Source organism: Solenopsis invicta, chromosome 3 (genome assembly GCF_016802725.1).
Source record: "Solenopsis invicta isolate M01_SB chromosome 3, UNIL_Sinv_3.0, whole genome shotgun sequence".
Taxonomy (NCBI): domain Eukaryota; kingdom Metazoa; phylum Arthropoda; class Insecta; order Hymenoptera; family Formicidae; genus Solenopsis; species Solenopsis invicta.
In genome coordinates, this window is record NC_052666.1 from 32,705,319 (window position 1) to 32,722,346 (window position 17,028).

The following is a 17,028-nucleotide window of genomic DNA, read 5'->3' on the forward strand; positions in this document are numbered from 1 at the left end:
CAACTTTTAACCAAGTTAGTTTTTAGTTCAATACTTTTCATAACTTTTAATGTAGATAATAAATTAATTTTATTAGCTATTAATTTTAAGTTAAAAAATGTATTAATTTACTCAACCCTATATAAAAGATAATTAATATAAGTCGTACAATATTTTATATTTAAATATACATATTTATTTTATAAAATAATATAGAAATGTGTTCCATACACAATATCAACTAAATTGTTTAGCATACAAATATTCTGTCAATTATAGTTATTTTTATAAAAATAGAAAGTTTGCAATATTATCAATATTAGTTATAATCAAATGCGAATAGACGTGGTAACAAAACTCTTGCAATTAATTTTAATTTTAAAATTTTTCTAAATTTTTAGTTGAGAATTTTTTTTTAATCGATACAGATTAATGAATTTTCCTTTAAACTAGAATATAAAAATTATTTTCCTCAAACTGATGATACCTACCGTTGTGCGTGTGCTACTTAAGAATTGATTTGTTTTTATCAAATACAATATTAAAAAAATTTGTTTTTACGACATTCGCTTATTAAATTGACCGCCATTTAATCAATCCGGTGAATGAAACTTGCATTCTCAACAGGTGTTTCCCACCTTTCCTCACATTCTTAATAATTTCCCTTTATAACAGGTAGTTCTATTGGTTTGAGATACCGGTCTTCGGATTCCTTCGTCTTTCACGACACGTACGGTCCAACTTGGTCGCGGTACCTGGCGCTGCGCCTCGATTAACGTACAACTCGATATATTTGTTATCCGACGAGATACGCAGTTGCAATTATCCGTGTTGTCTTATTTTCGTGGAATAAAAAAGAAATTAATGGAGACGAAAAGATATTCAGGAGGACGAATCGGGGGCGCGATCGAACCAGAGATCGAGGACGATCGAACTCGACGCGTATCGTTACGTGTCGTTACGGTCCTGAAGCATCGCGGCGAAAGTTGCCGATTCGACGGTGTCCGAGCGCCATGTCGGTCTCACGGCGTTCGACCAATGGCAGGTCGCGTTACCTGCTGCGCGGCGCACCTGGTAAGACCTGGTAAGAGTGGTAAGAGGAGACGGTGCGTCGATCGATCGAGCGGCGGATGATCGTGGATCACGGATGGATTAGTCGCCGGAGTATTCGCGGTCGAGCATGTTCGGGACGTAGCTCCGCCGCGCTCGTTTCCGCTCGTTCGCCTCGGAGTTGAGTGCCTCCCTCTCCGTCTCCTGGTGTGTACGTGTGTGTGTGTGCGTAGCGCGTGCGGTGCGTTGCGTTGTGAAAAATTTGTAAATAAGGTAAGCGATCCCCCGTTTGTCGCACGTTCGTTTTACGACGACGCGAATTTTGCGTGAGGGAGCGCGACGAGAGAATTGCATTAACGCGAGGCCGTCGTAACGCTCCGAGCGGCTGACCGTTGCAACGCCGCGCCGCGCCGCGCCGCGCCGAGACGAATCGTCCGCAATCGTCCGGTCGCGCGACGCGCACACCTGTTGCCGTCTTCCGGAGCGTGCATGGCCGCATTGCGTGCCACGATTGCCACGATTGCCAGTACGGCACGGCGGCGCCTGGCCGCCTCTCTTCGACGTGCCTTGCTTGGCCTGCGATCGACGAGAGGACGCACGGCACGGCACGGCACGGCACGGCACGGCACGGCACGGCACGGCACGGCACGGCACGACACGACACGGAACGGAATGGCACGGCGGATAAAAATCACGCGGACGAGAGGTGTGCTCGCTCGCGCCCGCGCTGCAGCCGCTGCATTAACAGAGCTCTTCAGAGCGCGTCACGTTCAATGGCATTGCGTTTTAACTCTCGATCACACGTCATCGACGCCGCGACGCCGCGACGCGAGCTTCGTAGTGCGCGAGGAAAACGAAAAACGTACAAACGATATTAATCAAGGTCCCAGAGCTAAATCGCGCGTTATCCACGCAAAGTTCAGTATCGCGACGGAAGGCAACGAAATTGAGAAAGGACACGATGAGATTAGTTCTATTATACTTTTCGCGCGCGTCGACGCGCGACGTTGCGATTTAATTCTATGTATTCATTGACGCAAAATTTGTACCACCATCTCGGAGAGAGATGGAAATATTGATAAAATCTTCTCCGTCTCCACGACATTTTGCTTTCTGGCATCGGGTTTTGCCTTAAATCGCCTTTTTATTCAAAATTATTTATAATTATTAATAATTTTAGTTTTAAACAGAAGAATTTGCACGAAGATACAATGTGTTAGACTGTACAAATAAAGATAAGAAAATGAACGATTCGCCTATTATCATTTTGCTTACAACGTGCTAAATGATTAACAGGATACGACTACGTTTTCGACGTATTAAAACTCGAGCGCTTATTTAAAATCAACTAATTAATTAAGAATCGAAGAATGCTGTTAAGATTGAACTTGCTAATTGGACGATACGGAGTCTTAACTGTTTGATAATTCATTGTATCTAGAGTGCGTTTCTTGATTTCTCTCGAGCTTCTTTGCGTAATTAAATATTTCTTCATTAAAACATTAAAACAAATGTGTAATAGCTAAAATTGTTATATTTTTATTAGTTTTTGTTACCGGTACAAGCTTATAAATCTAAAATATAAAAGACTATAAGACTGTAAACGATATTAAGATAGTATCGTTTCATGAAAGTTATTAAGCCAATTGTAAGCCAATCGCTATTTATAGTTAATTCTTATATTTAAGAACGTCTCGAGTACTGTCTTAAAGTGTCATTAACCAATCGCAGAGTCGTACTATTAGCACCTTTAAAATATTACTCGAAACGATCTTGAGATATAGTTTCATTAAATGTATAAATAAGAGATTTTTGTACGAAAATGATATTTCTTTAATGGGAAAATACTTTCCGATCGTGTAACCTGAAAAGTCAGTCGTCGTTTATACATGGCACGAAGTGACAGGAACAATAATGACACACGTTATCTATATCGCGCGACATCGATCGCTATAGCCGTTGTAATATCGATTCGTTTATTATTATTATTAGGCTATCATTATCGCGATCTAATGATTCATCGATCGCCGACCTTCGATCATCTCCATTTTTAGTCTATCTCGCGGTTGTAAAACGCACAATCTCCATGTTCTCTTATCCATCAATTCCAAGCTTTCAATCCAATTTGAATCGCAATAATCCTATCGTTTATTATCTATAAATAATAGTTATATATATGGCTAATAGCTAACTACGTAACCCATAACTTGAACAGTTTTAATTTAATTCTATAAAGTGATTTTATATGGTGCGAATACTCATCCAGTGAAGATGACTGTGAATTGTATTACCTACAATTATACATTTCTCCTTTATAAATTGTGTCAAGTATTTTTCTTAAAAGATTGTTATCGCGTTTGCGAAGGCTAAAGAAGCGGCGCGAGTGGCGGCGGTTAGGCATTTCGCGAAGAGAGATCGATATAGTCTATTCGGCGCCTTTTCATTGAGCAGGTACAAGTCCACGACGAACGTGTCTCGTGAGGCGAGAAGAGCAATAAACATCTTCAAGTTGCCCGTTAGGTCTCCGCTGCGCGTCGCGCGTCCCGCGCCCCGCGCCCGTGACATTTACGAGTTGCATGTTGCATTCCTGTCGCGGCGCGACTGTGTATTGTTCCTTTTTAATCGGTAATGGTGCGCATAATCGTCGAGTCCTCCGTTCTCCTCTCTCTCGCGCGACTCGCGAAACTCTATATCGTGATATATTATTGCGGAGATGGCGTGCACGCGTTATTTACATTCGGCGGTCGGATGCGCGCCATCCTCGTCGAGATTAGGCGAAAACTTGAAGGAACTTTTCAACGACTCACGAGGATGAATTTCAATTGGAGAGTTTTCTAAAATACGCCGGCCGGCATTGTACATTTGTACAGCGGATCCGAGTCGTCGTCGCGTCCCACAGCCCCCACAGCCCCCACAGCCCCCTCGCTGTCGAACGACACCTGTAATTCACGCCTACGAAATGCCTACGTGATCTCCTACGTGATGGAACCAATCGTGTCGTGACACGGATCGACGGATCAACGGATCACGAATGCTTATTATTGACTACGCATGGATCGATTCGAATGCTGTATGCTGTCAATGTAGAATAATTTATCGACTTTCTCGAAACGTGACACGTTCGTTGTGTGTGTGTGTGTGTGTGTGTGTGTGTGTGTTAATTGATCAACTCTTATTTAGAGTATTGCTCTAAAATTCTAAATCAAATAGAATTCTAATGCAATATTTCAATAATTCCTTCGATGAAAACAAAACATAATTTAGTACTTTTAATTAAATGCATCATTGTAGTGCAAAGTAGTTTCGTTATATTTCTGTCTAGATTTCGCGTTTACCTTTAATATCGCCTGGTTCTCATTCTAGCGTATGTATGGAAAATGTAGTTTCACATAGCAGTAGTTTGTTGACCTCTTGGTACATCTGTGATTCCATGACACACATTGCGAATATTTATCAACTTCGTATCTATCGATGTAATTTTTCGTGCACCATCTGTTCATCGAGTAATCCCAACATCTCTTTTTCTGTTTGATTCTCTAGAAATATTTTTATATAATTATATAGTCTATATATTTTTTTTTCTTATTGCAAATTGATTATTTCAATACATTTCATATTATACATATAACTCACTTGAAACATTACACAAATCAATTTAGTAAACATGTTTTACTCACTGGACAGTTTTTTGGCCAACTGTTTTGCCGCAAAAATTACCAATCGATATCGATATTTCAAACCAGTTTTATTACACCTGTTGGAAGTTGGAACAGCGCGAACAACGCTATAATCTATCTTTCGACTAACGCATCTAGTCGAGTCAAGTCAATTTATCGCAACGCTGTGACCTTTAAGTATGCATTTGGTATCATCAGTGCATTCCTCGTGAAATTGTTCGCGAAATCGTTAAGTTTTAACGTTACACTACGAGAGGGAGGGAGAGAGAGAGATAAAAGTACCGCAAGGGCGAGCCAAGTTTGCCATTGTGAATATTGCCTTAAATGCATTTTTATTATTCTCTTCGTGGACTCTTTTTTTTCTTTTCATCTCTTTTTCTGCCTGCGGGCTCTCCGGTATCTCGAAAACGTCGTTACGTGCAATCGACATACGGGCATTGCATTCCATATGAGCATTCCATCTTTTCGAAAGATTGTTTACGCTCGTGAACGAGTCCTTTTAATGTTGATTGCATATACTTACATGTATGCGCATACGTGCGCATATTTTTCAAATATGCCGCTACATCTGAGCGAAAGGCAATTCTCTATTCGCTAATTCTGACAACTTTGACAATTTCGTAATTTTGCAACGTATCTATACGATTATGGAGTACATGTGAAAGTCATATATAGATATATCTTTTTTAATATATTCTCCGATTACGTTCTTTCTGATATAAAATCTGTAATTATATTGTAATTATATTGTTAATTGTTAATTGTTAATCCACATGGGATAAATTATATTAACGACATTATTATATTTTACGCACAATACCTGTAATTTAAATCGATTATTTTCTATTATTCTTTCGATTATTTTCCTATAACTAGTGTGTTCTTCATAATCGTAGAATATTTTACATTAGCAATTATTTGCTTTGGGTAAAATTGTTAGAAAGGCCACATAGAGTCGGTCGCGATCGCATCGAGAACTGCGAGATCTCTACTACTAAGTTCATTAAACTCCAGCACGCACCTTTATGCGATTAAGCGCGATGAAAATTAGCGTAAAGTGTACAATTAAAATGAACATTCTTTCAATCATGGGATGTAATTATCTCGAGTGATCTCGAATCGATGAAATTAACAACGTACGCTGTAGAAATTAGATTCGTTCGACAAACGCATAACCGAACGCAAGAATGGAATTGATCCTTAGCGATTAATCAGCTAATCGAGCAGTCGAGTGAAAAGTTCATTCGCGCCGCGATTCGGTCCATTCACTGCAAAACTCGTTCGCAACGAGACGCGAACAAACGCGAACGGATCGCCGTAGATACGCGAGGTGCATTGCTAACTTTCTTTCTACTTTTTCATCGCTCATATAGCAGGTATAATACTCACGTCCGCGATGTATTTACTTTCAACGTGTCTTACCGGCTCGCGGCTCGCGGCTCGCGGCGCACGGCGCTGATCTTACGGATGTATGAGAGTGGAACGGCTAAAGTTTCATCTAGTTCCGTGTGAAAATAGGTATCGTTTATCGAAGGTTATTCTTCCACCAAGTTGACGTGAAATCAAAGTTGTTTTTCCTTTTTTCTTTTTTTTTGTAAAGATAGACAGTGTTACGTGTTCCCAGAGCATTGAATGCACGTTTAAACAAATGTAAATTATAATTAAGCGATCGATTGTACCTAACGAATATTGAATTTTTTCTGAAAGTGTTTGTAATTGTAATAGCATTGAACATCTTCCACGCTTTCTACGATTTGCATGTGCATCCCACATACGTCCCATGTATAAAGTTAACATACGTTGACGAACGGTATTAAGTAATAATTGCGAAACGCTCAAGGAGGATGGCATAATATTCACGCACGATTGCTTTGTATTTACCCAAGTCGCGTTAACATTTCATAACAAAATATCTACATAACTGTGTCAAAAAGATGAAAAGTTGGGAAAGTTTACGAATTAAGAGTTGGATTAATAAGAATAGACGACATAAGAATTATAAATATTAATCAATGGCGTAGAGTTACAGCTGCATGCCGCATGTATGTACTATGTAACGCGACGGTGCCAATGCCTTTTCCACGATTTCTGCGATTTGCATACACGCCTACCGCAATACTGCATACGACTTGTAAAATCGCCCGCGCCGCGCGCGGCTATGCCCCATTAATATATAGAAAAAATAAAAATTACCATCGCGATAATATATTACTCGGTCGCGGCACGCGAGCTTGGATCGCGCACAAAATCGCACGAAATCGCTGCAATGGATGAATGTAAAGATTGAAAGGCGTGCGGAGATAAAGATGCCGTTATAACGTTCTAATTTATATAAAAGAAAAACGGAGAGAAAACGTGGACGACTATTAAATATTTATTAGAACGGTTACGTGAAAATAACAAAGTTTACTCTTGGCTATTTTTATTTCATGCCAATTTGAATTCGTCATTTCTTTGTAGAGACGGATAGCGTCTATTCCTTCCAAGGAAATGGAGATGGATCATAATCGAGACATTCTCCCGGATTACGTTTTCTCGTAATTCGCGAACGCGCACGTGTATGTGCGCCCAGACGTAATTGCGGCTCGTGCTGCATTCCCCAGGCTGATTCTTGAGGTGCGCCCCGTGACTTCGATAAACCTCAATTCCATAAAAGAGTGGTATGCTCGTGTGCGAGGCAACGTACCTGCCCGATTATTATCAGATATTTCTGAAAAGCGGAAGGATATTTTTATCCTTCAAACTTGACTTTTTTTGAGGGGGGGAGAGGGGAGGGGGGAGGGGGAAGGGGGGACAAAATTAATGAGTAAAATATTTAGAAAGAATAGATTTATTCATTTCTGCTTCTCAGATCTTACGAGTTACAACGAAGACGAATGAGGATGCGCTCGGTATCTTTCTCGAGATTAAATCGTGTAATCGTTTATTTTAGAGGCTTTTGACACAGCGCGTTGCGTTTCTTATCTATCGGCTTTTGCCGCTACAGAGCTATGCCGGTAGAAAATACGAAATTTATGCCTTCGTTAACGGAATGTCCGTATGTGGTGGATATTAAGTGCATCGTAAAATGTGCATCATCTCGATTTATCATTGCGCTCGCGCACACGAGTAACAAAATACTTGCTCGCATTCCCTTCCGTCGCCAGTGCGTGGAGCATCTCGAGCATGTCCAAGGTTGTTAACCCATTGGCATGGGCGAAAATTGCGGTTTAGAAAATTTTCCGCTCTATGAAAATAGTTTGCGCGATGCGATGCGAGTACTTGAATGAAAATGGAACATTAACGCGAAAAATCTTGCGAGTTATCAAGATATTTTATTTTCCTTGATGAATATATAACATTCCATATAAGATGGTATTTTGCAAAGCACAATAACGTAAAAATGATAGAACGGGCAATTGTTTTAATTGAAAAATAATTAATTTTATTCTCATATTTCATATAAATTAGGAGACAGTTTTAACTTGTAGAATTTATCGATTCAAAATCCACGTTCTTTATTTTCCAAGATTTGTAATCAAATTGGAAAAACTGTGGTGTGGGCAATGCAAGGAAAGATAGACGATTAAATCTTGATTTGTATATTTATCTACTTTTGAATAATTGGACGAAAAATGTAATGGTTCCAAGGTTAAATCGTTCGTAGGTGTCAAGGCCATGAATGCGCGATATTACGCATTCCATGACTGAATTTTTCTACACGTGGGGTGTGCCTGTATCCATAAATAATTATGTTGAGATTTGTCGCCAAGTGCATGATGCATACATACGATACTCTTTCATTTTATTCTTTTTCCACGTCAAATTGTAATGTATTCTGATGAAAAAAAATTTTAATGTAACGTTTGTTTCACATGCTATTATTCTGATATAAAATTTGTATAATCCCAAGTATATATGTGTATATATATATATATATATATATAAAGTTTTTAACAAGTTTTACAAAGCAATATTTCAAATATGCAAAATCCCTACCGCATTTTACATTTACTTCTCGAGATTACGACAGTTAATTTTATTAATTTACATTCGCTTCTCGAGTTTGGAAGAATTATCAATGTTTACGACTATTTGGAGACACGAGAAATATTTCACAGCTGAATCACATCACAAGACAACACATAGTCGAGAAAATATATGACATTGCACACGAAACTTTTCATCTTTCAAAAATATCTCTCTAAATACATTAATTTAAATAGTTAAATTAAATTGTAATAATTTATTAGTTTCTATTGACTCGTTTTGTATATCTTGAGGAAATATTGATTTCTGAATAGGGAATCTCGACTATACGGGAAAATGTAGAATTCAGAGCGTCGCCGTCGCCGCGTCGATGAGGAATTCCCGGCATGTAGGATCGAAACGCATTGGTAACTTTAGTCTCGTGGCGAAGCATACAACCAAAGCCCACTCACCTTCTTTCCTTTTCCCTTCCCTTTTTGCCGTGACTGCTGTGTGTTAAGCCTCAGTCGAGATCCTTAGGCCAGCATTAGAACCAAGAACCGCACTGCGAACAGGAATTCTTTCACGTTGAGTCGTAGCTACCTACAAGTGCGTGAGAACTCGCCGGCGAAATAGTTATATTTAATATCTCCTACCATCTGTAATTTTATTATGCGTTTCCCCTCATTTTTACAATTGTCCGTGTTCCGTTGTGTATTAATATCGTTCCTTTTTTCAACTTAAACTTGAGTTTGAAATAAGCGAGTAAACTTAAAAAAAAAAAAAAAAAAAAAACAAATGTGCGTACGTATTTGAGCTGAAAGACTAGATAAAACTGATCGGAAAGATGCAACGATACAATAGTTTTAGTCTCGAGAGAAAATGACTTGGAAAAAATCTTGACAACATGCTGAAAATCAAAAAATTAAAAATGAAACTAAATGATATATTTTATTAAATTTTTATATTTTTACAAAAAAGTGTTGACACAAAATTGACCGACGATTCGATATTTAACAAGAGATAGAATTCTCAGCAACATTTTAGCAACATTTTTATTTCAAAAAAATTATTCTTTAATTGAACATAGGATGTGGGACACAGGGTGAATCCTGCAAGTATAGGAAGCATAGGAATGTAATGTACAAAATTTGAGATCCTCTATATACTATTATTATTATTACTATATACTATCTTTATTATTATATGTATATAGAGTCTTTATTTACCAAGCGCGCTAGCTAATTTTTTTTCATTAGTAGTACGATAGCAAGTAAGTCAAGATAGTAATGTAATTTAAGAAAAATACACTCTGTCTTTTCTGCAACTTGTGTTTCGATTTTAGAGACATGAGTTGCATTTCCACCGTCTCTACCGATGCAATGACGACGCTCCTAAATGCTTTTATCAAATGATGTATCGTTAGTTGCGTAATACTATCAACATAGCATACGGTATAATTCTGTGATTCAAATTCGCTAGTACATAAAATCATATGTATTTTAATGGAGTGGTAGACTAGACTAATTATTAAAAGTAGTCGCATTTTTTCTCTCTTTCTGTCTCACCCTGCACAAAATGTTTTTAAAACAATATTATAATAATTTATCCCGGCTCGCTGGATATCAAGTCGAATAATACGTAAAGTAATCGTGAATTATTAAAAAATTTAAAATACTTGAAATAATCGAAACGTGTAAGAGCGTATTCGGATTATTAATTTATATCTTTGTTTCTGATTAAATCACATATATATGTATATCTATACGTGCACGTTTGTACATACGTACGTTAATGCTTATTTATATTGATATTATATCATAAACTATATATAAGTAATTTACTGGATGATTGTTCAATATAAATAACATAAATCTCTAAATTTCTATACACGATTTATTATTTCAAATACTAAGAAATTTTTAATAATTTTCAAGGTACTATATATAAGAACTTTTTAATTATATCGTAATTACACAACCATTATCCGATGTAAAGAATAATTTAGCCCGTCGCTAAATAGCATCACCTCTACTTGTCATCGTGTCTGTCACATAACAATGCTTTCTTTACGTTCTCACGGTATCTAATCCCATCGTAAATTGCGAAATTGCCTTCGAACAACCTGCCGACGTCGTCGGTGAAAGCACTGAAAGTGAATCGAAATTACTTATCGTTTAACAAGAATCTCTTTATTAATTATTAATTCCTATGTGTCGAATAGATTAACGTTTAGCGGCTGATTTAGCTGGCGAATCATTAAAAAATCGATCGCGAGCGAGAACGCGAGAACTTTGAAGCGAAACGCCTGGCCGCTTGCTCGATTAGAAGCGCTGGTTTGCACTTTCGAAACTATAAACGGACTCGGCCAACTAAACAATTGAACCACAATTTAATGACTCGAAAAATGCTTATTCCAATAGAGTCGATAGAAGATCCATAAAAATAGAAAAAACTTTAAGAAAATCTCGAACAGATTTTCTCGCCGTTCTTGAAATATTACTGAAATATGGTTCGTAGAATATTGTTGCGAGATAATGATAATTTTTTATGCAAATCACTGTTACTTTGATTTTATTTCAACTATTCGTGTTTATAGACATAGTACAAACGTCGCTGCATTTTATTTTTTGGAAGCTTCGAAAGTTTCATAAATGTCTTAGATTTAATACTCTTTGGTATATTATTCTTTTCTTATAAAACGGATCGCAATAATGTCACAAGAAACGTATAGTTTTTTTCCACCATCGGGTTTACGTTCACGTAAACTCGTTAATACGACTTATGAAAGAGCAATCAATCGTTACGCAGTTACGCAAATGCGATTGACAACTCGCAGTTGTTGAACGTATTTACGGAACTCATTGAACAAGTATTTTATCCTTCGTGCAGGTATCACGCGAGGCTCGTTACACAGCGTTAAATAAAATTATTAGAATGCGTACAAGAACCTTGATTTCACACCGATGCGATCTACAGAGCAAAATACATATGTATCTGACATGGATTTTTTTTTATGTGCATATCACATCGATAAATTTGGATTTATATTTTACATCCTCACACATCCTTTTTTTCTCTTAATTCATCGAATACTTTTCAAGTAGGTACTACACACTTTGCTTGTGCGGTTAAAACTAGAAATGGCTATGAAGGAATTTCTCTTGGAACAAATTCAGAATTTCACATTCTTTGCACATAGCTATGCAAAAACGAATCGTCATCGTTTCTCTTCCATCGATTAGCGTTTAGCGCATATGTGACGCATCAATTTACACACGATAAATCTTTTCGCTTTGAAAATGAAGAAAAAAATATTGTTACGACAATTAATTCACAACTTCGAAATTACTTTCAGCAAAATATTTTTTCTTACAGCCAAATTACATGCACGCATGAGTTCTTTTAATTTTAATTTTTTCATGAATATTTTAATATACAAAGAATAATAATTTCTATAGAAATGTACAATATTTGAGTAAGTTATCTAGAAATTATACTTTAACTGATAGTTGCGTCAATCATGTAGATTATTTCCAATAAATAATGATAATATATTACGCAAAATGTTACGTTAAAGAATGTGATATTTAAGAAATTTCAAGACACGTTAATCGTGCATAAGAATTGCGTTTAATGCAACTACGAAACAGGTATAGAAGGAAGTGAAAAGTGGACGAGGCTGTTTGCGCGCGCGCGAGTTAAGCGGCAACGGAGTGTTCGGCAAACGATTAGCTCCATGAGCGTAAAGTTTCACCTTAAAAAATGAAGTTTAGTAAAGAGGCCGAGAGGAGGAGGAGGAGGAGGAGGAGGAGGAGGCGCGGACGAGGAATTTCAGACATGTCTGGCAAACGAATTAAACTCATTGGAATTTCACTTTGACGAGAGGTAAAGGGGCTGCTGCTTTCCGCTGGCTTTCTTAGCCAAGTATGGCACTGTTGACCCGATAGCCGGATATATTGCGACGTGCAAGAATCGACGTTAGTCGTCGTTGCCGTCATCAAGTATTATTGAACCCGACTACTCCGCGCCTGGCACCGCAACTGGCATATCCTTAACAACTAACTGCACGATCCGAAACGAAAAGACGGTGGCGGCATAAATTTAACGGACCTTTGCGAACGCAAACTCCAAAGACCAATTAAGATTTTCGTACGGGCCCTTGAGGAAGGCGAGACGAGGCGAGACGAGGCGAGGCGAGGCGAGGCGAAGCGAGGCGAGAGCCCGTGACGAATTATTACCTGACACATAATTCAAAGCCTCTTTTAGCGATACGTTTCGTAATGGGAACTTTGGCTCCTCTGTTTCAGTTATAATCAGCGGTACATCCTGGCCGTTACCATGCCGTACTACAACAGTGGTCACAGCCCCGCTTACAACAAAGGTGAGCAACCTGCTCGTTTGGCATTATACTGCATGTGGAATTAAAAAGCTAATTACACTTTGAAATGAATTATCATTCACTAATGTACCGTTTGTCTGACAATTTCATCTCGTTACCACGAATCTCGAAGAGAAAGACGACGAAAACTCGCTACGTATAAACACACATAATCCATGGAATTGAGTAAATTTAAATATCATATCGCGTATCCTTTGCTTAAATATCTTTCATTGTCAGTATTTTAAAAATTAAGGATTGAAAAAGACAAAAATTTGTTAAGCAAATTAATGTAAAATGACCCTTTGTGTTGTCTTATGAGAGAGAAAATAAAGACATATAAAGAAGAATAATTACGAGTGATTTAATTATATTAAAGACTCGTCTCACCTTTCAGATGGCGGCTCCAGTGGGCCGTCGAGTACTTCTGGCGGTCGCGCCAGCAGTTCGGAGCCGACGTATATGATGGAGCATTTGGCCACGTTCACCGTCACGAAGGAAACCGGTATTGTTTATCCGGCGGATGGTATGCGCCGCCTTCTACAGCTGGAGAAAAGCAATGGCATCTGGAGTCAAAAAATGCAACTCCGTCTCGAGCGAAACTGGGTCCTTATCATGGACAATGAAACAGGGGTAATTTTTCTCTTTTACACTGTACAGCTTCTATCGTAAATACACCCGGGCACCCGGAAAACATGTTTACGGAACTTGACGATGCTTTTAATTAAATCCATATATTTTATACATGAATTTAACGCGCGAGTCTCCGATCCTCGACATAAACTTTACTACACTCTTCACTCCCATAATAAAGTGATGTCGTAGACGAAATTAATTATTTAACATCAATGAGGATTAACGTGCTGTCAATTTGCTATATCTCGCGAGAAAGTAGATTGTCCGCAAAATTAATGCATGTATGCGTGTGCAGTTTCATCTAACGATGTACGATTGAGAATTTCAGGCCATCATGGAGCGGTTTCCGGCCTCGTTGATACAAGAACCAACGGCATTTACGTCGAGAGATCCCATGGAGATGTACAACAACATTTTGGTGTTTACGGTGGCCGACGATAGTGGTTCCGGTCAGCGAGCGGAGATGCACATATTCCAATGTCAGAGTGTTTCGGCGCAGGACCTCGTCGAAGATCTGAAAATGCTGCAAATGGGAAAATTGGTCACGGGCGGCTCGCCTCGGGGTCCTAGAGGACACATTCCACCACCACCTGCTTTACCGCCTCCGGAACCACCCTTGAACGGCGTCAGCGTCAGGGAACAGGTGTCTGCTTTCAATGCGGCGAATGGTATGTAATTGGGAAAAAAACTAATGTGTTTAGATCAATTTTTATAATTAATTTATTGAAAATTATAATTGACTCATTTGAGAGAAGTGGAAAAATCACAAAGTCACAATACTATTTGCGCTCTGTTTAGTGTAATTGAGACGTTCTGCGAGAAAGCGGGAGGAGGATTCTCGAATAAATACTAATAGCTTTGTGTATTCACACAATTAACATAGCAGATGGGCAGACGGACATGTCCCGTGAGGAGAACAACGACGAGGTATCGTCGACATCATCGGAAAAGTACGAACGTGACGTTACGATCCTGAATCACTGCTTCGACGACATCGAAAAGTTTATCGCGCGTCTGCAGCACGCAGCTGCCGCGTCTCGGGAGCTAGAGCGTCGACGACGTAACAGAAAGTCAAAGAAGAGAAACCTCGGCGACGGTATGTTAACGATGAGAGCAAAGCCGCCGCCTGAGATGGAGTTTATCGATATCTTTCAAAAGTTTAAGCTTTCGTTCAACCTCCTGGCCAAACTCAAAGCTCATATTCATGATCCCAACGCTCCGGAACTCGTACACTTTCTCTTCACGCCGCTCGCGCTCATCGTCGACGCCTCTCACGATACTAATTACGATCCGAATTTACCCAGTAAAGTGGTCGCGCCGCTTCTCACGCGAGAAGCGGTCAATCTGTTGATAAATTGCGTCACTAGCAAAGAGACCGAGCTATGGCACTCTCTGGGCGACACGTGGTTAATTCCGCGTGACCAATGGAAAGGACACGTGCCGCCGTATCATCCAATGTTCATGGACGGCTGGTCGCCGGAGTATCCCATCCCCGAGGACAGGGATCACGATCATTTGGCCTCTTTGTTGAACGCGGATAAACAAAAGAGGGACGAGTTACCGGAACAACAGAACGATCCTTATTACAATCACCGCGACGTGGATGAATCGCATTACAGCAGTGATTATCTGGAGTATGAGAGTCGAGAGGAGCGTGGTGCTAACGAATATTTCGACAGGAATTATGGCCCGAGTTCGGAATTGTACGGTCGCGAGGAGAGAGTGGATCAGACCAGGGCGCACAGTGACATTTCCGTGGATTCGATCGAGAGAGCTCCCAGAGCGGCCGCCGGTATAGAGAGAGCGCAGGAGGCTTGGCTGGATGAATTGGTCGCACGCCACGCCAAGATCGTGCAAGTCACTTATCCACGAACCGCCAACAACGACAAGGAGCTTACGGTGGTCAGAGGCGAATATCTGGAGATCCTCGACGATAGCAGAAAATGGTGGAAAGCGAGAAACTCTCGAGGGCAAGTCGCTCACGTGCCGCACACCATCGTTACACCGCACAATCCTGCTACTCATTCTGCTGACAATGACGTCTTTAATAATCCTTTGTACACCAGCAGATATCCGAGGCAGGGGCACGGCTATAATTATGAGGTGAGACTCATTAAGACTCGTGCAGAACACACCTTCGAATAGCTTGTCGATGAATAATGGGCAAGACGAGAAATGTACACATATTTCTGGACAGTTGTATGCAAAAATAGAAATATATAATTCTGGCGGATTGTTATGTATTAATATGCAATAGTAATACAAGATAGTAATATATAATTAACAATATATAGATGCAGCACGCATGACTACAGCAACCATGTATTGATATTGTATTTTTAAGTGTACAACCTCACATTGAAACTCGTCGTAGTGTATTTTATATATTTTACATATAAGGCAGGGTTTATTCGCTCTTTGAAATAACGACGTATAATTTAGAATTATGTGGATATATTAGGATAGTGAATTAATTCTATTGAATTAATTCTAAATTTCACGTATTTTTGTAATAATAGAATTGATTCTGTATCACAGGATTCGGAGATAGAGAGAACAAGCACTAGTCCAGGTCCGGAAGCCACTCATCGAACACATGCGATTCCACCGCCAGCTCCTGCTGATTGGGTGAGAAAGGAAAGACTTGGGAAAAAAGGTGAATTTCGATACTTTTAAGTCTCTCATTTATCGTCGCAGTTCGCGATTGTATACCTCCTATTTTTATTCGAGTTTGAGCAATTTCTGAGAATTAGGACAGTGTTAAGCTATAAATTTCAGCTTTCATCGCCTCTCTTATAAATAAGGCTTGATTTTTTTTAGCAATAACGAATGTCTTCCAAAATCAATAGGCATTGTCTCGATTGACATGATCACGATATTAAAGTCGATATATTATTAAATCTAACAAAGCTAATATACATAAGAGATAAGGAAACGATAAGCGCATCACACTAGACTGTAAACGAACTGTAGCATAATTAACTGTTAGATCATTGTTCAATTAGCTTTTCAATTAATATACTCGTGAAGGAATATTGTAATAGCTGATGATTTTCTTTCGAACATGTACATACGTGAACGTACCCAAGCAGAACAGGGAGTCATCACAACGTCAAAATGATGTCAGAGTGACTGCAAAATGATCATTAAAAGTCACTTTTCAATCAATTACGATTCATTTTGATGTCATTTTGACACAATTGTGAATCACTTTGATGTCATTTTGACTTGTTGTTCTGCATGGGTAGACTATGTGAGCCATTCATACGATTGCAACAAGGGCGTGGTATTCTAAGTTTTCAGCAAATATTTTGAGATATATATACTGTATAAGTTTATAGAGTGACACTGGTAAAT

General features: G+C 39.0%; 1 protein-coding gene across 3 annotated transcripts in view; it reads left to right on the forward strand.

Moving 5' to 3' along the window:
• The window catches only part of LOC105204670 (epidermal growth factor receptor kinase substrate 8), a 21,193-nt gene continuing 4,165 nt past the window's right edge, over positions 1–17,028 (forward strand). The window contains exons 1-6 of one of the 3 annotated variants that reach the window (XM_039446696.1): positions 1–1,063; positions 12,965–13,038; positions 13,433–13,668; positions 14,000–14,339; positions 14,555–15,774; positions 16,210–16,327. In XM_039446696.1, coding sequence (XP_039302630.1) covers positions 993–1,063; positions 12,965–13,038; positions 13,433–13,668; positions 14,000–14,339; positions 14,555–15,774; positions 16,210–16,327 — 2,059 coding nt within the window. In that variant the 5' untranslated portion in view covers positions 1–992. The other 2 variants (XM_039446697.1, XM_011173841.3) reach the window with 2 other exon arrangements.